Source organism: Bos indicus x Bos taurus, chromosome 2 (assembly GCF_003369695.1).
Source record: "Bos indicus x Bos taurus breed Angus x Brahman F1 hybrid chromosome 2, Bos_hybrid_MaternalHap_v2.0, whole genome shotgun sequence".
Lineage (NCBI taxonomy): Eukaryota > Metazoa > Chordata > Mammalia > Artiodactyla > Bovidae > Bos > Bos indicus x Bos taurus.
In genome coordinates this window covers 18,021,725-18,046,727 of record NC_040077.1, presented here as the reverse complement: position 1 = coordinate 18,046,727, position 25,003 = coordinate 18,021,725, and the positions used below count along the sequence as shown (strand labels likewise).

Genomic DNA, 25,003 nt, shown 5'->3' with positions numbered 1-25,003 from the left:
AGAGACATTTCTTCTGAAGAATGAGGTCAGAGCTAACATGTACCTGTGACAGGTGGGGCTTCCGGTGTTTTGGGTGGCGCCTTGGGAGCTTTCTTTTCTGGGACAACTTCTTGGGGCACCTCAGGCACTTGAAAGATATTAGTAGTTTAAGAATTTGGGAAATTTGAAGGTATATGTTACAATGATTATGAAGAGACAAGACAATATACATTCTTAACACAGCAGTGGGAATAAATACCTTTAGCAGGTAGGACTTCTGGCTTTTTGGGCACAGCCACTTTCTTTTCAGGCACAACTTCTTTAGGAACTTCAGGAACTTTGAAGATATTAGTATCTATTAGTTAGAAACTATCAAATGGGAATATCGACAACACACTTGCCCAAGCAAATACCATTTATAAAACTGACGGATACTTCTAAACACCCTTTCCCCAGCCCCCCAAACAGGTGACCCACAACATGGAAGGATAAATACCTTTAGCTGGTGGAGCTTCTGGCTTTTTAGGAGGAGCCACAGGCACTTTCTTTTCAGGGATGACTTCTGGCGGCACTTCAGGCACTTAAAAAATATTCATAATTTGTGTTTAGAAAGGTGGAAATAATGAATGACTGTATCATGCAATCATACACCAAGATATTTTGGATAACTCCCAAACCTCTTTTTTCTTTAGAATTTTTTACCTTTATATAGTGGGATATATACACATAATTTCTTCTAGCTAAAAGAGCAATTATTTCCTTCCCAGTATGTATAGTATTGCCATTACCTGCAGGGGGAGGACTTTCCGGTTTGGGAGGAATAGCTTCAGGCACCTTCTTTTCTGGCACAGCTGCCTTTGGCACCTCGGGTACTTTAAAGAGATTAGTATTTTCAGGATTAGACTGAGTGAAGACAAACAGACATTGTCAAACACAGCAACATGCAGGCAGCTACCTTTGGCTGGTGGCACTTCTGGCTTTTTAGGAGGTACCACAGGCACTTTCTTTTCAGGGACAACTTCTTTGGGAGCTTCAGGCACTTAAAAGATATTAGTAAAATTACATTTAGGAGTTATGAGAGCACTGGAACAAGTTATTTTCAAGAACAGAGGGGTTATATCTTTTTAAGCCTAAGGTCTGTGACAAGTACCTGTAACAGGTGGAACTTCTGGCTTTTTAGGAGGTGCTGCTGGTACTTTCTTCTCAGGGACAACTTCCTTGGGAGCTTCAGGCACTTAAAAGACATTAGTAAAATTATATTTAGGAGCTATGCAGTTCACTGGAACAAATATTTTCCAGAGCAGAAGCATTATGTCTTTTTAAGATCAGTGACAAATACCTTTAGCAGGTGGGACTTCTGGCTTTTTAGGAGGTGTCACTGGTGGCTTCTTTTCAGGGACAACTTCCTTTGGAGCCTCAGGCACTTAAAGGAGATGAGTAAATTTATATTTAGGAGTTATAGGACCACGAGAACAAAATATTTTCAAGAGCAGATGAGTTTTATCTTCTTAAGCCTAAGATCCAAGACAAGTACCTGTAACTGGTGGAGCTTCTGGCATTTTAGGAGGTGCCACAGGCACTTTCTTTTCAGGGAAAACCTCTTTGGGAGCCTCAGGCACTTTGAAGATATTAGTAAATTTACATTTGAGTCACAAGGATCAACACAGACAAGAATCACGTTTACATAGCAACAGCACTTTAGAGGCTAGCAAGGCAATTCTTTCCACAGCCCTCCCTATTCCCTCCTGAGGGGCTGTTAGGATGTACCTTTGACAGATAAAACTTCAAGCTTCTGGAGAGTATGGACTTTTTCCCAGACAACTTCTATGGGCACCTCAGGCACTTCAAAGATATTAATATTTTCACATTTAGGAGTCACAAGAATGAACGCAAACAGGAAACACATTTATATAGGAAAAGACATTTTCCCAAACATCTAAGCTTCTGGCAACATATACCTTCATCAGCAAGGACTTCAGCCTTTTCATGACGAACCACGTATGTTTTCTTTTCAGGGACAATTTCTTGGAGAGTCTTGGGCACTTTAAGAAATCAGTATTTCAACATTTAGTGTTTCAAAGGTCAATAGGAACAGCAAAATATTTTCAAGACTACAAGTGCTATTTCTTCTTGAATTTGAGGGCATGGGAACTTGTACCTTTAACTGATGGAGGCTCTCTTTTTTTGGAAGGAACTCTTTTTGCAGGAACACCTTCTTGAGCAGCTTCAGGCACTTTAAAGATATTAGTATTTCACATTTAGGAGTTAAAATGACTAATGAGAACAGTAACCACGCTAAGTAAGCAAATGTAGTTTTCTAGACATCTCTTCTCTGCCTGTTGTCCCCTTGCCCCACCAAGCATCTAAGTTGAATGGGATTAGTATTAATAGCATCCTTGCGAAGATGGGCTCACCCTTCTCTAGCGACAAGTTGAGGTGCTATGACACTAGACCCTCCTTATGAAATATGTGTTGAATGAATATTTTTAATAAAAGCATTTTCTGTTTTGATACGAATGGTCACACACGTTTTCTTCTGAGAGGGAACTTCTTGTGGAGCTTCAAGTGCTTTAAAGATGGTATGTTTACATTCAGGAGTTAGGAAGAACATTAGAAAAACAGTTTTAAGAACTGAGGGTGGACAATTTCTTCAATATCTCTCAGAGGTGATGTGCACTTTTCCCAGGTGGACATTCTGGCTCTTTAGGAACATCCTTAGATCCTTTCATTTCAGGAGAAACTTCTTTCACAGCTTCAGCTACTTTGAAGATGTTAGTATTCTACTTAGAGGTTAAGGAATCAGTGGAGACATTAATGACATTAACCAAAGTGACTTTATGACTATAAGGGTGCCTCTTTCAAGAACTGGATGAGGGATAAAGTCCTGAAGAAAGGAGCGAAATCTTGTCTTTGTTATTTCCCTTCTCCCTACCACCATACACATGGGCATATGTTAAATAAATGAAGGAAGGAGGACAGAATGATACCTTTAGGGGATGGTGTTTCAACTTCAGGAGGACTAGCCATGCGTATTTCAGGAGGACTAGTCATGAGTATTTCCTTCCTTAAATGAAGGAAGGACGACAGAATAAATGATACCTTTAGGGGATGGTGTTTCAATTTCAGGAGGACCAGCCATGAGTATTTTCTTTATAGGGACAACTTCTTCAGGAGATTCAGGCACTTTACAGATATTAATGCATTGTACTTCAAAGTGACGAAGAGCAGTGAAGAGTTTTACTCATAACCCACCTACAGGAATGTTCCAGACTGGGTGACCTCCTTGCTCCCTGAATCTGATTCTTTGGAAATAGTATGAATGTTTGATTATCAGGAGCTGTTTTCTTAGTCACCTCAGACAGTATCAATGCTAGTAATTTTATTTCTTTGAATGGTAGGAGTATAGAAAATTAGGTTATAAAAATTTACCTTTAGGTGAAAAAACCCTAAATTTTGAATAATTAACAATGTACCTTTTGCTATTAGTTTGGGGAAAATAAAAAAGCTCCTTTCTTATCTGAAATGGCTTTATTTTGTACCCTGACATTAGGTACTTTAAAAGGGTAATTGTTTTTAGGAGAAAGGAGAACAACTAAAAATTCTAGACTGAAAAAATAGTGTCAAAGTGCTCAGATATTCTTCAAATCATAGAATATCATGGGCATTTTGAAGAATTTGTCATTTTGGATGTTCTAAAACATTTTCATGTTTTAATTAATCTGAAAATGTTCCAAATGGGAAAACTTAAGATTCTTTAAAAATAAAAGACAAGGAGAGGAGCAAATAAATTATTCAGGGCAGAATTCTAACTCTAACTGGTTTTGGTTTTAACTGCCCTGGTTTCAGATGGTTTCAGAGAGGATATTACACACAGAACAGTTCCACAGTGAATTTAATATTTTATTTTCTTTAGGTCATGGTTTTCTGAAAGTATTTCTGATATTTAAATCCTAGGGGATATCAATTATTTCAAATTCATGTGCTTGTTTTTGGTGGTAAGTTTATTTTAATAGAAAAGCAATTCCAATAGGTAGTGGTACCATATCCTGGAATTTCAATCCCATGGAGCGTTTGAATTACTGACTTACAGTCTACAGCCAAGAACCTCTGTCATTTGACAACACTGATTTTCACTTTAAAGAGGGGTGGGGTGAGCCTATTCAGTCTAGCTTCAGGGATATAGATGTTACAGGTGATCTCTCATATAGATTTTTTTCTAGTACTCTGAATTTTACTTTTTAAGGCAACAGCAATAGCTATTTCCTATTGAAGAAACTACCTGGGTCACATCTGCATATTATATGGACATATATTTTTCCTAGAGGCCTTATAGATAAAATTTATAGCCCAAGCATCTCCCTGTGTATAAAGGTATGGACTTTTCCCGCTTATGACTCATGGAGACATGTATAATACCCAGTCAAGCCGCTACTTTGGGGGACACACTTTGAAGTGGCCTCCCTGGTAGCAACTAGAGCTTTTAAGATATTAGTATTTTCACAGGTGTTAAGTACAACAACAATCAGGGGATAAGAAGGCCGACTGTCTTCTCACTTGTACCTTTTGGTGGTGGTATTGTTCTTCTGGTAACAGGAGCTTGTCTCTCTGGAACACCTTCCTCAGAGACTTCCACCTCTTTAAAGATATTAGTATTTTTTAATTGAGAAAAGGCAAAGACAGGAAGACATGACTTACAAAGAAAGTTAGGTATATTAACAGACATTATAACTTTAAATGAGATTTTTTTTTGTTCTAATAGTTTATCATTATTTGTTGTATGAATGGGATTTGACTTTTTAGGGGCAAACCATAGACAGTTCCTTGTCTTGGGTACCTTAGGGACTCTAAAGATATTAGTATTTTAGCATTAGAGATTGTGAAAATCTACATAAAGCAGTGAACGTATTTTGCAGACTGATGAGGAAAGATTTTATTTAGATTTTCATAGCTAAGAATTATACCTTCGGTTGGAAGATGCTCTGGAATTTGGGGAATAGCCTCAGGTAACTCCACCTCTGGAAATGCTTCTCTGGCTGTATCAGGTTCTTTAAAGATATTAGTAGGTTTATACTTAGAAGTTGTAAAAACAGTAAATTATGTAACATGCAATATTTGAGTCTTCAAGTCAAAGATATTCATCCAAGTTTGATGTTGCTGAAATGTACCTGTAGTTGCTGGTGTTTCTCTCTCTTTGGGAATAGTCACATATATTTTTTCCTCTGGAACAACTTTCTTGGGTGGTTCAGGCACTTAAAAGATATGAGTACAGTTATGTTTATTAACAGTGAAGGAAAGTACTGAGTTTTTAAAATGAGCCAAAAGTAAATTTTCTTCACTGGGTTATTGGTATTATATACCTTTTGCTGGTTTGGTTTTTGTTTTTTGAGGATGAGTCACAAGCACTTTTTCTTCCAGAAATGATTCTTCAGACACTTCATAAACTTTAAAGATATTAGTATATATATAATTAGAGGCATTTCAAAGTGGATGAAGAATATCATTAAGAAAAATATAACACACCATACACATTCATAACTCAAACAACAGTAGCACATAGACCCAAATTAGTGACAATAACGCACTGGCCTGGAAAAACTCTCATTTCCAGGTTTCTGGTACAGGACTCTCGTCACTTCTTTATAAGCATGATGGTAAATTGAGGAATTCACTGGTCAGGGACTACTATATAATTCTTCTACTTTGTCTGCAGAAAGCTACTGGTAAATATTCCCTATGGTTAATTTTTATGCATTTTTTTCTTAAAGAATGGGATTGATGTTGAGTTGCACATCAAGAATTCTTGAATATTTGACCTACTGGAAATTCATCTAAGTCTCTTCCTGTTCCAGGAACCTAGTTACTTATATTTTAAAAATATAAACCAAATCTAGTTCTTGGCTTCATATTTAATATAAATGTGAAAACCATTTAGGGATTAGAAGAAAATAAAAATAAAAATGATTAAATATTTGGAAAAATTAGGCAACTGAAGAAATAAAGAATTCTCCAGCTTTTAGAAAGGAAGACTAGTTGATAATAATAACCAAATTCAAGTACACCAAGGGTATTCAAACAAGGGAGTCGTCATATATTTTTATCCCAACCTATTATTATAGGTTGACAAAAACTGGATTTAAATTTTAGATTCAAATAAGTGGAAACTGGCATTTTCACTCTTCAGATTATTAAATAGCATTCTACTTAGAATATTTTATTACTCATATTATTTTACTGTTTAAATTAATCATAATTTTGCATAATAGCAAAACCAAAAATGACTTGAGGATTCTTTTGCAATTATAATGGCCTTATAAATCTATGGGTATTTGAGCAGCACTGCCAAAGTGTTTCCAACAATTATTGCAAAAAGTAAAAAATACTAATGGTGAAGTATTTTGATTCTACAATATCTAAGTAAAATATTATTATGAAGTTAAGGAAAGTTACCTTACGGTTTGAGAAAATGAATTGCTTAGAAACAGAAGACGTTTTTACAGAGATCACATTAACAAGACAATGATAAATTCAACAAGACAAATGACTTTCTAAAATTGGGCAATGGTATACATAAAGGATTTTTTTTTTTTTGGACTATTTGTTTTTTAAATTGGCAAGGAAATATACCTTGTCTGAGGCAAACAGTCATTCAAACTATTTAATTTGAGCCAAATATTTTGGGCATGCTGGGCTTTTTCAAGATATTAGTACATTTACTTTTAAAAGCTATGAAGACAAACTCAGACAAACCAAAGAGAACCACCAATTTTTCTACACTCACTGTAAGTTGTTGCATCTTCAGAAAGAACTATGCGTGATATTTCTTCTTGAATTCTTTCCTTAGGCACCTCAGGAACTTCAAAGATATTAGTATATTAATTGCAATAAATAACTAATATAGCAAGAATATAAAGACACAAAATACAAATATATCACTCACACTCACTGTAAACCATGAATACTTAGACACAGTGTTATTTCCTGTTGTGATTAGCATCACTGTATACCTTTAGCTGGTGGAACTTCAGGCTTTTTAGGAACAGCTTCACGAACTTTTTCTTCTGGAACAATTTTCTTGGGTACTTCAGGAGCTTTAAAGATATTTGTTCATTTTATTTTTAAGAAGTGCATCATTGGGTATAAAATATCAAGACAAAAAGGGGCATTTAACAAGGAGAATATCAAAAATCCCCAAATTAGGAGTCATCCAAACACAGTGAGTGCATCTCTCTGGATTGCCTTGTTGATGAATCCTTGATTTGCCATATTAGAAAGACTTCGCCCTTTGAATATAGCATCATTTTCTATCGTCATTCGGAACATGTTTGTTTCTAAAGCTACTTGACAATAGCTTCCGACATGAATTATTTTTGAAAAAGAGGTTGAGGGGTCAACATTTAAATACTGCTTAAGAAGAGGTTCAGTACAGATAATAACAACATTTAGGATTAGGTCTGTGTTCCCTGAAGGCTGTTGCAAAAGGTAGGATTATGTTGTGGGACATAAATTGAAATTTACATCATTCAGCCATTTTGTGGTGTTGAGGGGAGAATGAGCTTTCTCATTCTTCATTGCAATAAGTGAATAAAAGGGAGTTTTGTGTTAGTGGTGAATCAGCAAAGGCAGATACCTTTAGCTGGTGCAACTTTGGGCTCTTCAGGAACATGTACTTTTTCTTCTACCACGATTTTCTTGGGTACTTCAGGTACTTTAAAGATATAGCAATAATTTACTTTTGAACATTCATAAAGATTTTTAACAAGCAGAGCACACGAGAAATGTAAACACAGAACAGAACACAGCCACAATATAAAATACAGACATCGCTTTATCAGGTACATTACAGTAATTAATATGAGTTGAATTTTGATAACACAAACAATAACAAAAAAATCCAAGGGAATTTCTCATGTAAGAGTCATAAGAACTTGATAAGAAAAATGAGTAAGACATCTTCTCTGCTTTTTTCGCCTGTTTTGTTGGAATAATTGGCATTTTCAGTGATAACATTCTTAAATGCTTCAGAGACTTTAAAGATATAAGTATATATTATTTATTAAATACTATTTCTTATTTATGTTGTGAAATTCAAGAAGTTTAAAAACCTGAACAAAGCAAGGACATCAAACACAAAGTCATGATATATTTATATCTAGTGGGTCATTAAAATTAATAATCAACATAAAGACAGGGATTTATCAATAAGCATATTAGTGAATATAAAATCAAAGAGCACCAAAAGAGGAAAACTGGGTTCACTATTTGGTTAGTAGTGATATTCATTTTGGGTATTCTTAACAGTGACTATTTTTTGATAGAACTTTCTTTAACCCCTCACCTGCTTTAAAGATATTAGTTTGTTTTAGACATTCCAAAAACACAAAACACAGAAGAAAAACATCAAGGAGAATGCAAACTTGTAAAGCTGCCAAGCTGCTACTGCATGTAAAATTAGGTAAGTAATTTTTCACCAATAAAATACCTTTAGCTGGTGGCTCTTTTCGAGGAACAACTTTAGTGGGTGGTTTTTTTGGAGGGATGACTTTCTCAGATATCTCAGGCCCTTTAAAGATATTAGTGTTTCGGTTTAGAACCAACTTCTGAAGTGTAATTGTGCTCAATGACCAAAGTTAGTACAATGAGGGCTCGTAAGATGCTTTCTCTATTTATATTTTAAAAATTTACATCAGACCTACTTCCAAAAAAGACTTGATTTTGCTAACTTTCATCTAGATTGTAAATTTACTATGTATACTAAGCACATACACATTCCTTCCTATTGAAAGTGAAAGTTGCTCAGCTGTGTCCGACTCTTGATGACCCCAACGACTATACAGTTCATGGAATTCTCCAGGCCAGAATACTGGAGTGGGTAGCCGCTCCTTTCTCCAGGGGATCTTCCCAACCCAGGGACCAAACCCAGGTCTCCCGCATTGCTAGGAGTCCCGCATTTACCAGCTGAATCACAAGGGAAGCCCCTCCTTCCTATTATACACATATGATTAACTTGTTCAAAAACTGGAGTGGTCTTGTAGAGGAAATATTTGTAAGTTTATTCTCAGAATATACTAGAATGCAGGTGCTGCTACCACACTTCATTTCCTTTCTTAATGTTGTTTCTCTTGAAAATATAAAATGGTGGAAGCTTTGGATATGTAATTATCCGTGTGTGAATAGCTGGTTGAATTGCTAACAAAGCAACAGCTGTTTTGCCTCGACTATAAGTTCCTCAGTGCACTGAGGAGTTTCTTTTTATTCAACTGATAACACTGGCTAGTTATTTTGGAACCTGTAAGGCAATGGCACCCCACTCCAGTACTCTTGCCTGGCAAATCCCATGGACGGAGGAGCCTGGTAGGCTGCAGTCCATGGGGTCGCTAGGAGTCGGACACGACTGAGTGACTTCACTTTCACTTTTCACTTTCATGCCCTGGAGAAGGAAATGGCAACCCACTCCAGTGTTCTTGCCTGGAGAATCCCAGGGACGGGGGAGCCTGGTGAGCTACCGTCTATGGGGTTGCACAGAGTTGGACACGACTGAAGCGACTTAGCAGCAGTAGCAACAATCATGTAATATTCTTACTTGGAATTTAAAAAGAATCCACAAATTCATACAGTGAATTTTCTTATCTCTTCAGGAAAGTAGATATCAGATATTAGTATCTAATTGCCTAAAACTATACTCTGGTTAATCTTTACTCTGTGTCAATCATTGTTATCAAGTAAACTCATACTTCAAGTATTTCATGATTTTGTCAAGGAAAATAAGTGAATTTCTAATGTCCAAACTGAACATGACATTTACTTTTAAAAAAAGAAGTTAGGGCAACATATAACAATTTGAATATCTGTATAATTCTCTATACCTTTCGGTGGAGCTTTGGGTTTTTCATATACTTCCTCTTCTTCAGCCTCTAAAACTTCTATTACCCTATGGACTTCTTCAGCTCTGTGTACTTCTTCTTCTGCTCTATACTTTTCTACTTTGAGGAATTCTTCTACCTCATGGAACTCTTCTTCTTCAAAATACTCTTCAACCTCATGGAACTCTTCTTCAAGAGCTTCTTCTTGTGCTTCCACTATTTCTAATTCTGTTCTTTCTTCTACTACTTCCTCTTTGTGGAAAGCCACAGATACTTTTTCTTCAAGGACAGCTCTCCCTGAAAAAGCATCTATTTTAAGAGGCTCATTTTTTTAAGCACAGGAAAAATGAAGATGTAAATTCAAAATATAAAGAGAAACAACTGAGAAAAGCTTTCATGCAACGATACAAGGACATCAAAGATCTGCCCCAAAGTACCTTTAGCTGGGGGAACAACTTCTTTTTTAGGCACAGGGACTTTCTTTTCTGGGATTTTCTTTTCTGGGACTTTCTTTTCTGGGACTTTCTTTGGTACTTCGGGCACTTTAAAGACATAGTTTTAATATTTAAGACTGTGAAGAACAAGCTTTCATAAGCAAAAGACATCAAGTACAATCAAGACACGTTGACATAAAACATAAAACTCTTAATGAAAAGAGATTATAAGAAAGTTGAGGTTAAAAAGAAAAGATGTACCTTTAGCTGGAGGGGCCTCTTTTTTCTGAACAGGAACTGGTGGTTTTTCCTCAGGAACTTTCTTCGGCACTTTAAAGATATTAGGCATTTACAGTTAGCTGATAATACTCAATGATAAACATGAAATAAAAACATCAGAATTGGCATCAATATTACAACAATCAAAGTTTAAGAAGTCACTCTGTACTGTAAAATTGGACACCAAATTTAGAGGCAATAAAGATGTCTTCACTCATTTGTGCTATTCATACCTTAGAAGAAGGCATGTCCACAAGAAACCTGTGCCATCTTTTTGTTTTTAATAGCAGGGATTATCAATATTGAGCCTGATTCTACTATTTTTAATTTCATGAAGGCTTTTTTTAAGTGATTATCCTCATGAAGTACTTAAGCCTCAATACAGGTGTCACATTCTGCTGGGCACTATCACGTCTGCTGAGGCTCTCTACTGTGATAGAGACAGCATAACCTAAACAATTAGGAGGCTACTGAAGCATCAGCCTAATTAGGAGGCAAAGAGAAATAGTTGCTTTGTAATAACCTTGAATACTCTGGTCAGATATCACAAAAGGAACACTAGGCTCTTTAAAATAATTATTATCTAAGTATTAGAATAGATATCCCCCATAAAAAATACTGCAGATATAATTATTGTAATAATTATATGAGAACATTCTACTTATATAATTAATAAAATCTAGGAATGGAATGTTGAGAATAAAGATCCACTGTAATGTATATAAGTATTGAGAGATGTACTATTAACATTAAAATTCCCAGCTATTTAAAATAAGAATGTTCTGGAATAATTCACACACACACACACACATACATACATACAAATAATAATTCATTAACATTGCAAAATGCTAAAACAATCGAATGAATTATATTTTTACAGGTTCTTAATTAATTTCATAAGCTCTCTATTTAAATGACTCTAAGAAAGCAGTGAAAGAAGATACTTTTGTTTTTTAAAAAGAAGATGGATAAGAATTTAAAGATATTATTATCTTTCGTAAAAGGATTTGTTATACCTTTAGCTGGTGGCGCCTCCACTTTTTTAGGAACAGGAGTAGGTGCTTCAGGTACTGCTTTCTTAACCACTTCGGGCACTTAAAAGATATTTTACAGACATTTTGAAAAATGACATGCAATAAACAGAACTACCATATACAAAAAAAAATCCAAACACAAAACATTGATTTATTTTACAAAAGATATTAGCAACCTACATGGTAATTACACATATGAAGTACTGACTCTAAAGGTGAGAGGAATATTACTTGGAAATCCTATAAGCAAACAAAGGTTTGCATAAACTATGCAAAGGACTGTCATAGTCTTTAGCAATGAAAGCCTAAGAATTATTCTCAAGGGCAAACACCATAGAAATAGGTTTTCCCCCACTTTCCTACTGAAGGAAAAAAACTAAGGATTGAAAACTAGGAGAAAGTATTACAATAGCAGCTGACCAGAAAAAATCAAAGTGTCAATAACATAAAATTCTCTCTCTCATTCTAATTGTACTGCAAATGCAGTGGAACAAGTTGGGCAAAGAAAAGGGACACAGAGTTTCAGGTGCTTATCATAAGTAATCTTCAATTTATCACAGATACGATGTAAGTAAAGTATGCTAATATGCTAAGTCACTTCAGTTGTGTCCAACTCTGTGCGACCCCATAGACGGCAGCCCACCAGGCTCCCCCATCCCTGGGATTCTCCAGGCAAGAACACTGGAGTGGGCTGCCATTTCCTTCTCCAACTCATGAAAGTGAAAAGTGCAAGTGAAGTCACTCAGTCGTGTCCAACTCTTAGCGACCCCATGGATTGCAGCCTACCAGGCTCCTCCGTCCATGGGATTTTCCAAGCAAGAGTACTGGAGTGGGGTGCCATTGAGTATTAGGTTTAGATGACCTCTGGGAAAGATAACGAACGAAATGTCCAATCCATAAAATCAGCTGTACCTCTAGGTGGCGCCTCCTCCTCAACCTCCTCTACGATAGGTGCTTCCTCTGGGATCTCCTCTTCTGGAATAGGCTCTTCAGGCTCCTCAAACACTTTAAAAAGATTATTATTTTGTAAATTATTTTTCTAACCCATTTGGATATTAGACTAAAATGATACATCTGAAAACTGAGGTTGTGTGATCAGCATAGGTAACTCAGCCTTCTAAACACATGTGAAAACTCATTCATCCTTGAAAAAAGCCTTACTGAGTCTTCAAAATACAGTAGGCCCTTCCTAGAATTTTTTTTTTTTTAATTTTATTTTATTTTTAAACTTTACATAATTGTATTAGTTTTGCCAAATATCAAAATGAATCTGCCACAGGCATACATGTGTTCCCCATCCTGAACCCTCCTCCCTCCTCCCTCCCCACACCATCCCTCTGGGTCGTCCCAGTGCACCAGCCCCAAGCATCCAGTATCGCGCATCGAACCTGGACTGGCAACTCGTTTCTTACATGATATTCTACATGTTTCAATGTCACTCTCCCACAATTCTAGGACTTCAGAAAGAATTCAATTTAAATTATTATTTTTAATGGAGGTGGATTTTTTTGAAGTCAAACATTCACTTAGGAGTCAAAGTCAGACTTTCTGTACCAGTTACTCAGGTTTAACTAAGCACTCCTCTTGGAGAAGCTAATCCCACAATTACCAACCAAGTCATGTGATGGCAAACAGTTTCCCTTCAAAGATTTTCATTAAAGTAAAACAAACAAACAACAAACAATCACACATGTAAGAAAAGAGATTCAAATGGTTTTGTTTTGCCTATCCAATTTCTACTAGGTAAAGAATATTTTCTGGTAGAGTCCGAATATGTTTATTTTCTGGAGTGAAGTATGCATATACCTCTTGAAAATATTAGACAAAATAAGATGGTAACGCTTTTGAAAATGCTGTTTTCTTAAAAAGTCATCTACCTTCAACTGGTGGAACTTCCTCTTCTTCAGGGACAATGATTCGTTTTTCTTCCACCTTCTTAGGCACCTCAGGAACTTAAAAGATATTGATTGTTTTAGGCACTTAAAATGCAAGAACCAGGAGGAGCACATAAAGACCCAAGTTCCCCAGTTTTCAACACAAGAGAACTAATAACAGAATACACATGCACCAGATGAAACACTGACATTTCACAGCATTGTTAATGAGACAAAAATCAAAGGCTGGTGGTTCAAGATAAACACCATTCTATCTTTTACTGCTGGAGCCCCTACTTTTTTAGGAAGAGCAATGGGTACTTCAGGGACTGGTTTCTTGGTTATCTCAGGCTCTTTAAAGATATATGTTTAGTATTTTTATTTTTTTTTTTTACAGACAACATACATGGACAGATCAACATAAAATACGGAAACAGAGTAGAAGAACTGACATAGAACAAATATGGGTGCCGCAGAGTTTCAAGTGATGGCTACAGAACAGAGCACACAGAGCAAACGCTTATGTGGAACATCCATCCCTACGTGAAGAGCATCACAGTTCCACAGTGGAGGGGCGCAAACACATCCCTGTTGGGAGTGATGTACCTTTGGCAGGAGGAGGCACTGCTTTCTTAAGACCGGGTGGAGGCGCCTTCTTTTCTGGTTCAGGTTTCTTAGGCACCACGGGCACTTCAAAGATATTATTTTGTAAGTTCAGTTTCATGAACACAGAGACAATGGACACCACAATATTGTAAGTTATGTTAACCAAGACTGGGAAACGGGCCATTCTGGCATTTACAGGTGAAGAAAGAAATGGCAGTGTCTAATTTGCTTGGGAAGAGCAGTACCTTTGGCAGGAGGAACCTCCTCTTTCTTGGGAATGATCACTTTCTTCTCTGGCACTTTCTTCTTAACCTCAGGCACTTTAAAGACATCATTTAATGATAAGAATTTATTGTAAAGGACAAAAAAGAGAGAACACAAGAAGTTCACACAGAGAGAGACTAACATGCAACAGTCGCTCAGGACAGGGATGTAGTGTAAGTCGGGACCCCAAAGGTAAGGATAGAATTAGGTGTCTTAGAGGAAGGGATCAGCAACCTATTTGAATACCAGAGGATAGACGCTATCATTTCATCCACTTAAATGTCACTAGAAATTTATTAAATCATTATCTATAAAATATTTCTAAATTCTAACAATCCAATAAAGGATCAGCTTTACTGTTTTGTTGGTTATAAGACTATTTAACGTAGTGGAAAGGTCATGCTTATTTTAAGTAGTAATATCATAAATTTTGCAGAAAATATTGAGCTTTAAGGCATAAATATATATTGTCGCACACTATGCACTGATTGAATATGATAAATCTGGATACTATTTATTCAATCATAGAGTCCGTCTATATACCGTACTTTCTTTTATCCTCACAATAATATCTGAGCCCACTAGGTCTGATATTAGTTTCCTCACTTTTTAGGCTTAGATCAGTTAAAGGACTTGCTCAGGCTAACACAGCAAGATACATATTCAAGGCTAAAATCAAAACCTGCTGGGCTACCATTTATATGTATGTATCAGAAGACATACGCTATTAATCAGTGTTTTCACAAATGCATTATCTTTTATATTTTCATCTTGATGTTCTAAAGACACTTTATATAAATGATTGAAGGATGATGTTTAGGAAGATTAGTTTATCACATTTTTCAGGTGCTTTTTGCATTGATAACTTGGCCTTGTAAAATATCTATATGGAAATTATGATGTTTAATAAAATTATAGGGAATTGGGTAGAACTTTGGGGGAAATTTTAACACTTCTCTTCATCTTTGTTCCTGAATACTGCTTTATAGCCAATGAAAAGTGGATACCAGAATTCTTGAACATTTTCAGCAGTTAATGTGACTAGTTTATAAAGTTTCCTAAATCCCAGTTCTGCTATAATTTTCCTGGTGAAACTATGGATGAAGAATGTGTATGTACTTGGGGGAGGTGTACCTTTAGGCGGTGGAGGTTCCACTTTTTTAGGAGCTGGAACAGGGACTTTCTTCTCTGGTACCGGTTTCTTTGGCACTTCAGGCACTTTAAAACATTCATTTTAAAACATTAAAAAATCACATGTGCAGTACTGGATATGCAACGAAAAGACACATGAGAATAGGACCACAAACAGCAAAATAACGTTCTATGCCATGGAATCTGAAAAGACACTCAGATTACTTACAAAAAACAGACACATAAGACAGACACAAAACAGTAAGAGCACACATGTCTGGACTGTTCTCTAAGATTTAGATGGTAGGAAACACAAAGAGTATAGCATCACAGATAAAATTAGAGATGAACAACAGGATGGAAAGACAGAATTCAACACAAAAGAGGTCTGAGGACTTCAAGAAGAGCTGCTATACCTCGTGCAGGTACTGGCACTTTAGGCTTAATTTCTGGAAGAACTTCTTCTTTTTCGGGTACCACTTCTTCCTCAGGTACAAATTCTTCCTCCTCAGGAGGAACTTCCTCTTCTTCAGGAGGAACTTCCTCTTCTTCAGGAGGAACTTCCTCTTCTTCAGGAGGAACTTCCTCTTCCTCTGGGAGAACCTCCTCCTCCTCCTCCTCCTCTAGCGGAACTTCTTCCTCGGGTGAAATTTCCTCTTCCTCTGGCAGAACTTCTTCCTCGAGGATAACTTCTTCTTCCTCATGGATAAATTCCTCTTCAACAACAATTTCTTCTTTATGTACAACTTTCTCTTCCCGGAGGAGAGCTGCAGGAATTGGAACTGGAACTGGCTCACGTTTCTTTGGCACTTTAAAGATATTTGTCAATTGGACAAGCATCACTTTTATGTACAATATTCAAAACAGTGGGACAACATGAAAAGCTAATATTCTGTAGTCAAAAAGCATCAACTGTTACCCACATAAGTCACTATAATTAGTGAGGCTGTAGAATGCCAGTTAGTTAGCCTTTTTGTTTTGGGTTTGTTAGAGATTAATGTACCTTTGGGTGGGGGAGGCTCCACTTTTTTCCGAATAGGTGTTGGCTTCTTTTCTTCTGGGAGGACCTTTTTGGGCACCTCTGGCACTTTAAAGATATTATTTTTCTTTAAGAATGTGTTCATTTATGTGTCTTAGAGCAACAGACATAAAAAAGAATCACAAAATATCTGACTTAAATATTTCTAACAAGACAGACAATTGTTTAAACCACATAATGTTATGGGAGAATTTATATATGAATATATATAAATGTTGGGCTTCCCCAGTGGCTCATGGTGAAGAATTCGCCTGCAACGCAGGAGACTTGGGTTCGATCTCTGGGTTGGGAAGATTCCATGGAGGAGGGCACAACAACCCACTCCAGTATTCTTGCCAGGAGAATCCCCATGGACAGAGGAGCCTGGCAGGCTTCAGTCTATGGGGTTGCAAAGAGTCAGACATACCTAAAGTGACTGAGCATGCATATGTAAATGTAAGGGGTTTTTTTTCCCCATGGACTTTAGTTTACATGGTGAAGTGATGTACCTTTTGCTGGTGGAGCCTCTACTTTCTTAGGAGCAGGAACCGGCACCTTCTTCTCAGGCACAGGTTTCTTAGGCACTTCTGGCACTTTAAGAAATAATTAGAGAAACAGTTTATCCAACCTAGAACTTTGAATCCAAGCATAGTCTCAAAAAGATTATGACAAGGTCATAAGAGTATGACCACATTGTTTCAGGAAGCATTTTACTTTTAAAATAAAATCTTTTCTTTTCCATGAAGGAATACTAAAGCATTGCATCTCCAAGTAACACAGAGTTTAATTATTTACTCATGTGCAAATTTTAAGTGTAAAAAATGTTTATGAAATTGTAAGTTCATGTACCTTTGGCAGGTGGAGCTTCCACCTTTTTGGGAACTGGTACTGGCACTTTCTCCTCTGGTACTGGCACTTTCTCCTCTGGTACAGGTTTCTTGGGTACTTCAGGAACTTTAAAGACATAAAATTGGGTTAGTGTCACATTTTTCACCCATAGGTAAGAATTTAGCAATTTCAGGCCTATTGAAGTATCATAGATATTTGAACAATTTCACTTGAAGATTGAAAATAATAATAGCCACAAAACAAAGGCCTGGAAATGCACAAAAATTAAGATAAAGAACACTGAATAAACGCAGACTGCTATTAAAGACAACACACAATGTCTGGTAAATGATGATTTTTGCCCATCTTCATATTACAATAAAAATTTATTTTATTCTAAGAACTTGACACTAAAGAGGAGGAGTCAAACATCAATCACCAGTATGCTTTGATGGTAAAATTCAGAGATGAATACACAATAAACTGCTCCAGTTACCAGCTGGGAGGTCTTTGTCTTGGCATTAATACTGTTAATATCATTATGGGGTAAGAACAGATGTGGCTCACCAAGTGATACTACATGGGTAAATTATTACATTATTCCACTAATGTGTTACAAAGAGATGTACCTTTAGCTGGTGGAGCCTTCTCTTTCTTAGGAACAGGCACAGGAACCTTCTCCTCAGGCTTCTTAGGAATCTCAGGCACTTTAAAGATATTGTTTATTGATAAGTTCTTGCTACCAGTAACAACATATCCACGCAAAGGACAGGCAACAAACAACAGGACAGTTTCAAACAACAGATATGTAACAACTCAAAAGTTTTGAACTCAGAAGATGGCTATTTAGATGCAGATTAAACTGGTAAAGAATCCGCCTGCAATGCGGGAGACTAGGGTTCGATTCCTGGGTTAGGAAGATCCCCTGGAGAAAGGAACAGCAACCCACTCCAGTATTCTTGCCTGGAGAATTCCATGGACAGAGGAGCCTGGTGGGCTACAGGCCACTGGGTTGCAAAGAGTTGAACATGACCAAGCAACTAAGTTTTTTATACACTCATGATATGAGTGGTGGTGTACCTTTTGCTGGTGGGGCTTCCTTCTTTTTGGGAACAGGAACAGGTTTCTTTTCTTCTGGGACAGGTTTCTTGGGTACCTCAGGCACTTTAAAGATATTATGAAGAATTTTGGAAATGTTGCAGAAAAAGATATAAAATGTGAAAAGCAACTGCAGAAATCATGCTTCAGCCCCTATAAGTGTCTTTTCCTAATAACAAGCAGAATTGGTCATTGGTGTTAATATACCCCAGAATTTAACCAAACTGGACCCTAAAGATGTTGCTGCTTATCCCTTGGTAGGAGATGTAATCTACCTTTGACTGGTACCACTTCTTCTTCAGTTATGATTTCCTCTTCTTCATGAATGTACTCTTCTTCTTCTTCTTCTTCTTCATAATATTCCTCCTCATGGGTTACAACTTCCTCTTCAAAGGCAATCTCTTCTGGTTCTTCTTTTTTAGGTACTTCAGGCACTTTAAAGACATTATTTTTAGGTTGGATATTTTTCCAATTACTTGATAAAATGAAGATACATTAGGAACATGGCCATTTGTAATAGAAGAAGGAATAGGCTTCATCTTTCCCACAGAAGAACTTTACACATAGAACTGAACATGAATTTCATACCAAAAAAGACAAACGACACATTAAGAAGAGTACATATAGGTACCTCTAACAGGTGCTGCTACTTCTTTTTTAGGAACAGGTACTTTTTCTTCTGTGACAACCCTCTTGGGCTTCATGGGCACTTGAAACAGTAAGTATAAGGAAATTTTATTTTCAGAAACAGGTCACCCAATTAATGCTTGCTCTATTGTACTTTAAGGACATAAAATGATTTTGCTAGTGTTTCTCCTATAGTAGATATAGTAGTATATATATTGTTCAACTAAAGACACTGTATATTTTCCATGGAACAGATTCTGAACCTCACTGGAATAAAAACATACAAAAGTACTCAAGGAGGTCTGGGGAAACCCCAAGATTGTGAAGTAGTGCTTAGTGTCTGATATCTCTTCTTGTATGAAACATCCTTTACTGAAAAGCTAAATTTACTTCTGGGTAAGTATACTGTCTGAAATTGCAGAGGAGCTACTTAGTAAAAAGCAGGGGAAAATGGTTAGATACTGGGTTAACTCTTTCTTCAATCTTCAAAATGACTTTAGGGTCAACAAACAGATTTTAAACGGTGGTGTATATTGTTATATCATTACATCAATTTAGATAAGTCAGGAATGTGCCAAATGGTCACTGATTTTAAATCCAAACATTGTATTTTATATTCATTGCAGCTGTCTGTTAGGACAGCCATTGCATAAGGAGTTACGGATATATTCTGCGATAACTTTTCCTTTTAAGATAACATTATCTTTTTATTCTGTATTTATAGATTTTTCTATCCAATATCCATCTAACAATTAATATAAAAGATACAAAACAGTGAGGGAAAAAAGCAAAACATAGCTGCTTAAGTTTTAAGAGAGACATTATAAAAGGCCACAATTGAGGAAGGAAATTATACCTTTAGCAGCGGGTTCAGTCACCTGCTCTTTTTCACGTTTGATAACTGAAATTTGTATTTTTTCCTCAACAACTTTCTTTGCTTCTTCACGTGCTTTAAAGATATTAATTATTAAAGACCATTAAAACCAACCCACATGAATATCATGTAAATAAAAATTTACGAAACATGGAGAAAGGTAAGAATCAGCACCAAACAATACATTCAGTAAAAACAAAGAACATCAGACAAGGTAGTAAGACACGTTTATAGGATGTAAGTGACAAAGATGTTTCTGGTAGTCATCATGCTGCCATGTACCTTTGGGAGGTGGAGGTTTGAGTTTCTTAGGAATGGGCACTGGCACTTTCTCTTCAGGGATCACTTTCTTTGGCACTTTAAAATATCAACATTAACAGATTTAAAAACCTGATCCAGACTTCTTAAGAGCAGTAAGAAAAACAATGAAGAAATACGACGTACAACATAGGAATCCCACACACACACGGTTGGCACACTGCTACTTCAACATGGATTTGTAGCTGGACAGACATGTGAGAACCACAGGTCTCACCACTAATAATGTTTTTCTCACTCTACCTTTAGCTGGTGGGGCCTTTGGTTTTGTGGGAACTGGTTCTTCCTGGATAGGCTTTACTGGGACGGGCTTCTCGGGTTCTTTAAAAAATATATACAGGGTATTTAATGTTAGACATTTTTATGTTAGGACATAAAAAAATGATAGTTCTTCAATGGACACAAAGGATTAAAATAATATATCTTATCTACAGCATAGCCATAGCCTTGAGAGGTGAGTAAGAATTAGAGATTCAAGTAGAATAAGGTATAAAAGACTTAAACAAGCTTTTGTTGCTATTTCCTCCTTGCTAATTTACCTCAGCTAGGTAACTGTGACTCTTTTACATATTATCATTTCACTTGAGGTAGACAACATCATGGTTAAACTCCTCTCCATATAATATTTGTTTTTAATTCTATTTGTAAAACTACATAGAACATTCTCTAAGTGAGGCTATGAAACACCAAAAATTGAATAAATGAAATAATATTGATGCATTCTGAAATCCAATAGAATCCTATTCCTACAAATTTGACCTGCACAATGATAAAACACAATTGCTTGTGTTGGACTTTCCTGTCTTTATTTTTGAAGGAATCTTTGTTATGCTTAATGAGGGGAGCTCTAAGGGTAGGATGTTTTCTCAATAGGCTATCCTGCTTGTTAATAACAAGCTTCAGGATGAGAGAAGTTCAGAAAGTTTTGGTCATGTATTGGAATGATCAAGGGCACTTGCAGGCAGACTTAGCCTTTTGGAGAAAGAAATTTAGTTTCATTTGTTTGATATTTGTAAAAGCAAAAAGGAGAGGGGAAACAGATTATGCCCAGAACCAAACTCTAACAGTAACTTTACAGTTTATAGAGAATTTTGTTTTCCTAAAAGTTATCCAAGAAAGAAAATTCTGAGTTTCCCAGACAAAACAAAGCTCTTTTCAAATTTCTTTGGGTATTCAAAATTTTATCCTGACCTAATGTCATTTGCATATATTTAATGTGGTGTAGAGTTCTGCTCATACCTGTGACATATTCCTCATGTTCTTTATACTCTTCATAATGTTCGAATTCACGTTCCTCATACTCTTCATACTGATCATATTCTTCTGTTGGTTCATACTCCTCAAATTCTTTATAGTCATATTCTTCATATTCCTCATATTCTTCTTCCCGTTCTACTGAAACAGCTTCTTCCTCTTTGGTGTAAGCCCATTCTTTCTCTGCTGTTACAGTAACTTCTGGAACAATATTGACAACAGTAGCTTCAATTGTACTTGAAGCCCACAGGGACCATGGTGACAGTGTGCTGTGATTTCATGTCCTGGTAATGGTCTCATGCACTAGTTATAGGAGACCTTGACTGTCCTTCGCTGGCCAAGGTATTACAGAGTGTACAGTTGCTAGTTACAAATTCAAATGTTAGATTCCCTGCCTTTAGTCAACGATAAGCCAGAAGGATGAGACTCAAATTAGAAACTAACAGGCAAAGAGCTGTATAGGTTCGTGCTTCATTTTATTATTTAGTCAAAGCACAATATACCTTTAGCAGCCGGAGGTTCTCGTTTTGCAACTTCAATGGATACCTTTTCTTCTTTAACAGCTCTTTTCCTGAGTTCAGTCACTTTAAAAAGAGTAATTATTGAAAGTGAATTGCAAGATTCAAAATAATGTGTGTTAAGAGAACCTGTGTGTGCACAAATCCAATGACAAAGATAACCATAACCATGTTCCTTGCTTAAATGTTTCATTTAAGTGGTAAGAAAGCTCAATGGCCTCAGAAATAAACATGGTCTAACATATATATAAATGCTTTTTTCTAAGCTACTTAATACTTAAAAGACATTGAATAACTTCAGGAAGATCAAGTAGTAATTATAAGAGAACTAAAAAAGATAACTGACAGCATAAACAATGACTATCAAACAACCATTACACAGAAACTTATGTTACATGAATAGTTTCTTCATTTTAATTCTGAGGTATTTCCATAACTTCTACCACCACAATGTAGAAGATTGAGGATTTTAAAATTTTTAAATTTCATCCAAGGTTGCCACACAAAACAAGCATTTCAGCAAAGGAAATCAGTATATAGACCAAAAAAAAAAAAAGTCATTAAAAGACAAGTACATTTTAAGGGAAAGTATCTACACGTTTGGGTGAGGTTTCATTTTTTGTTTTTGTTTTTTTGAGGAGAGAGAGATTTCAGTACATTTTCTGGATTCAGAAATGTTTAGTTTTGAGATGATATGGAGTAGCATATGTATATTAATTACTTTGTAATACATAAATTATTTTGTCTAAGGATCTCAATTCCACTAGATGAGTTTCAATACTTATAAGCTTATTTTGATTTTTGGAAAAGTTGGTGTACCTTTTGCTGGTGGCTCCTCCTCTTTTCTAGGCTTGAGTTTTGGAAATTTCTCTTCTGGAACAGCTCTCTTGGGTTCCTCAGGCACTTTAAAGACAGATTTCACTTTAAAGAATTGTTTTCCTCATTCAAATCACAAAATGGTAGTTGTGTAACAGCAACTCAAACATAAAAGACTTGACATTTTCATGATTTAAAACAGAAAACAATGATAACAGTGACAACAAAAAACCAACACCCATAACTAGTGTATTTGGTAAAGAGAAGAGGGTAAGCAGAACATTCTGGGTATCAAAAGGCCGCATGTACCTTTTGGTCTTGGAGGCTCCACTTTTTTAGTAACAGCAACATGAACTTTTTCTTCCTGGGTAATTTGCATGTGCCTCTCAGTCACTTGAAAGATAATTTTAGGATTATGGAGTTGTATTACTTTAAGTGGAATTTTAAAAAGTGTATTAAGTATATTCAGTTCAGTCGCTCAGTCACGTCTGACTTTGCGACCCCATGGGCTACAGGCCTCCCTGTCCCATCACCAACTCCCAGAGTTTACTCAAACTCATGTCCATTCATTCAGTCAGTGATGCCATCCAACCATCTCATCCTCTGTCGTCCCCTTCTCCTCCCGCCTTCAATCTTTCCCAGCATCAGGGTCTTTTCAAATGCATCAGTTCTTCGCATCAGGTGGCCAAAGTATTGGAGTTTCAGCTTCAGCATCACTTATATTAAGTATATTTGCCAGAGGCTTATGTGATTTTAGAATACAGTTTTACAAGGTACACACAAATAAGCTTCACAACAAGTGAGTAATAACCCACCAAAGACAAGGCAATAATACATCACTGCGGCCAACATACACCAATAACCTCCATATAGAAGGAGAGACTGAAGGACAGCCGTGAGAGGACGAAAGACAGGACATGTCTCCAGTTGCCGTGCTGGGGGCTTCGTTTACCTTTGGTGGGAGGAGGTTCTTCTATCTTAGCCACTTTGGGAGGAGCCCTTTTTTCAGGAACTGGTTTCTTTGGTTCTTCTGGCACTTAAAAGACATTGCACGACACGGTCAGACACAAAAGTGTGAAAAACACTAAACACAGGCACACTTATTTCTTGTTAATGTCATAAAAATTTGAAGAATGTATCAGTTTAAGATTGAAACACAGGCATTACTTAAGAATAAAGGAAAACCCAATATACCTTTGGTGGGTGGCACCTTTTCCTTTTTGGGAACTGCAGCAGGAATTTTCTTTTCTGGCACAATTTTCTTCGGTGCTTCAGGAACTTTAGAAATATGAGGTTTAAGAATATTAGTCTGCATTGCAGAAGAAGTGCCATTCTTTTGGGGCAAAGAGCTCACTTTATGAAAGATCAAACATTTACACAAACATTAATGACTACAGTCAGTTAAAATGTTTACACATAAGTTGGCAAAACTGAGGCAGTTACTCAAACTAAAAGCATTATAGCTATGAAGACAAATGGGTCCCATTTCTCAGAGACAGAATTGTACCTTTAGCTGGTGGAGGCTCCTCTACTTTAGCAGGAATTTTCGGTTTGGGTATGATTTTCTTCTCAGGCACTTGAAAAGATTATAAAATATATTTGTAGAAATGTCCAGATTTATTTTTAATAAAAATTTAAGGAATTTTTAAATTAAACATATTTACTGATGTTTGCAATACAGGCAATGAATTAACTATAAGAGAACATTTAGAATGGGACAAGCCCAACACACAGGGGCTAGAGCTAATCTAAGAGCTGGTCTACCTTCGGCGGGTTCAGCTTCCACTTCCTCAGAAATAAAGTGCTCCTCTTCTTCTACAATGTATTCCTCAGGCTCCTCCATCACTTTAAAGATACCAATTTTAAAGAAGATAAGCCTGTCGTGTTTTTCATGTTCAAATTTAGCTGTACTTTATTAAGTCAAAGAATAAGTAAATAGTGAAAGTTTAACACTTGCCAAATCCCTGGGTGTTCTCATTTATAATACCCAAAGAAGAAGACTTTAATCAAAGCACATGCCTTCATAAAGAGTACAGAGACTGTTTCGGTAACTTAATTTTACAGTGTATCATAAAGATAACAATGCTTGTATTCACAGGAAGAACAGGACAAGCACAAGACATAAGAACAATTCTAGTGGCTGAATTAACAAGAACACAGGAATTTGAAGACAAGTATTAAAAATACG

At 36.4% G+C, this 25,003-nt stretch overlaps 1 protein-coding gene across 11 annotated transcripts in view; it reads right to left on the bottom strand.

Annotated features, from left to right (window-relative positions):
• Window positions 1–25,003, bottom strand: part of TTN (titin) — a 276,227-nt gene that overhangs the window by 129,888 nt on the left and 121,336 nt on the right. For 2 of the 11 annotated variants that reach the window (XM_027556470.1, XM_027556489.1), the window contains 47 exons: window positions 24,580–24,660; window positions 24,323–24,391; window positions 24,010–24,093; window positions 23,768–23,851; window positions 23,125–23,208; window positions 22,819–22,902; window positions 21,985–22,065; window positions 21,467–21,682; window positions 20,471–20,548; window positions 20,192–20,266; window positions 19,892–19,984; window positions 19,040–19,117; window positions 18,684–18,842; window positions 18,391–18,474; window positions 17,940–18,017; window positions 17,332–17,436; window positions 16,992–17,075; window positions 16,468–16,551; window positions 15,881–16,273; window positions 15,468–15,551; window positions 14,315–14,389; window positions 14,070–14,153; window positions 13,467–13,541; window positions 12,502–12,594; window positions 11,572–11,649; window positions 10,535–10,603; window positions 10,277–10,381; window positions 9,843–10,136; window positions 8,459–8,539; window positions 7,607–7,684; window positions 6,984–7,067; window positions 6,758–6,832; window positions 5,337–5,420; window positions 5,145–5,228; window positions 4,941–5,024; window positions 4,540–4,614; window positions 2,138–2,212; window positions 1,938–2,021; window positions 1,747–1,821; window positions 1,514–1,597; window positions 1,319–1,402; window positions 1,130–1,213; window positions 935–1,018; window positions 768–851; window positions 476–559; window positions 239–316; window positions 44–127 (listed from right to left, as the gene is read on the bottom strand). In XM_027556470.1, the coding sequence (XP_027412271.1) occupies window positions 44–127; window positions 239–316; window positions 476–559; window positions 768–851; window positions 935–1,018; window positions 1,130–1,213; window positions 1,319–1,402; window positions 1,514–1,597; window positions 1,747–1,821; window positions 1,938–2,021; window positions 2,138–2,212; window positions 4,540–4,614; window positions 4,941–5,024; window positions 5,145–5,228; window positions 5,337–5,420; window positions 6,758–6,832; window positions 6,984–7,067; window positions 7,607–7,684; window positions 8,459–8,539; window positions 9,843–10,136; window positions 10,277–10,381; window positions 10,535–10,603; window positions 11,572–11,649; window positions 12,502–12,594; window positions 13,467–13,541; window positions 14,070–14,153; window positions 14,315–14,389; window positions 15,468–15,551; window positions 15,881–16,273; window positions 16,468–16,551; window positions 16,992–17,075; window positions 17,332–17,436; window positions 17,940–18,017; window positions 18,391–18,474; window positions 18,684–18,842; window positions 19,040–19,117; window positions 19,892–19,984; window positions 20,192–20,266; window positions 20,471–20,548; window positions 21,467–21,682; window positions 21,985–22,065; window positions 22,819–22,902; window positions 23,125–23,208; window positions 23,768–23,851; window positions 24,010–24,093; window positions 24,323–24,391; window positions 24,580–24,660 (4,596 nt within the window). The remainder of the gene's footprint in view (window positions 1–43; window positions 128–238; window positions 317–475; window positions 560–767; window positions 852–934; window positions 1,019–1,129; window positions 1,214–1,318; window positions 1,403–1,513; window positions 1,598–1,746; window positions 1,822–1,937; window positions 2,022–2,137; window positions 2,213–4,539; window positions 4,615–4,940; window positions 5,025–5,144; window positions 5,229–5,336; window positions 5,421–6,757; window positions 6,833–6,983; window positions 7,068–7,606; window positions 7,685–8,458; window positions 8,540–9,842; window positions 10,137–10,276; window positions 10,382–10,534; window positions 10,604–11,571; window positions 11,650–12,501; window positions 12,595–13,466; window positions 13,542–14,069; window positions 14,154–14,314; window positions 14,390–15,467; window positions 15,552–15,880; window positions 16,274–16,467; window positions 16,552–16,991; window positions 17,076–17,331; window positions 17,437–17,939; window positions 18,018–18,390; window positions 18,475–18,683; window positions 18,843–19,039; window positions 19,118–19,891; window positions 19,985–20,191; window positions 20,267–20,470; window positions 20,549–21,466; window positions 21,683–21,984; window positions 22,066–22,818; window positions 22,903–23,124; window positions 23,209–23,767; window positions 23,852–24,009; window positions 24,094–24,322; window positions 24,392–24,579; window positions 24,661–25,003) is intronic. The other 9 variants (XM_027556566.1, XM_027556480.1, XM_027556496.1 and 6 more) reach the window with 9 other exon arrangements.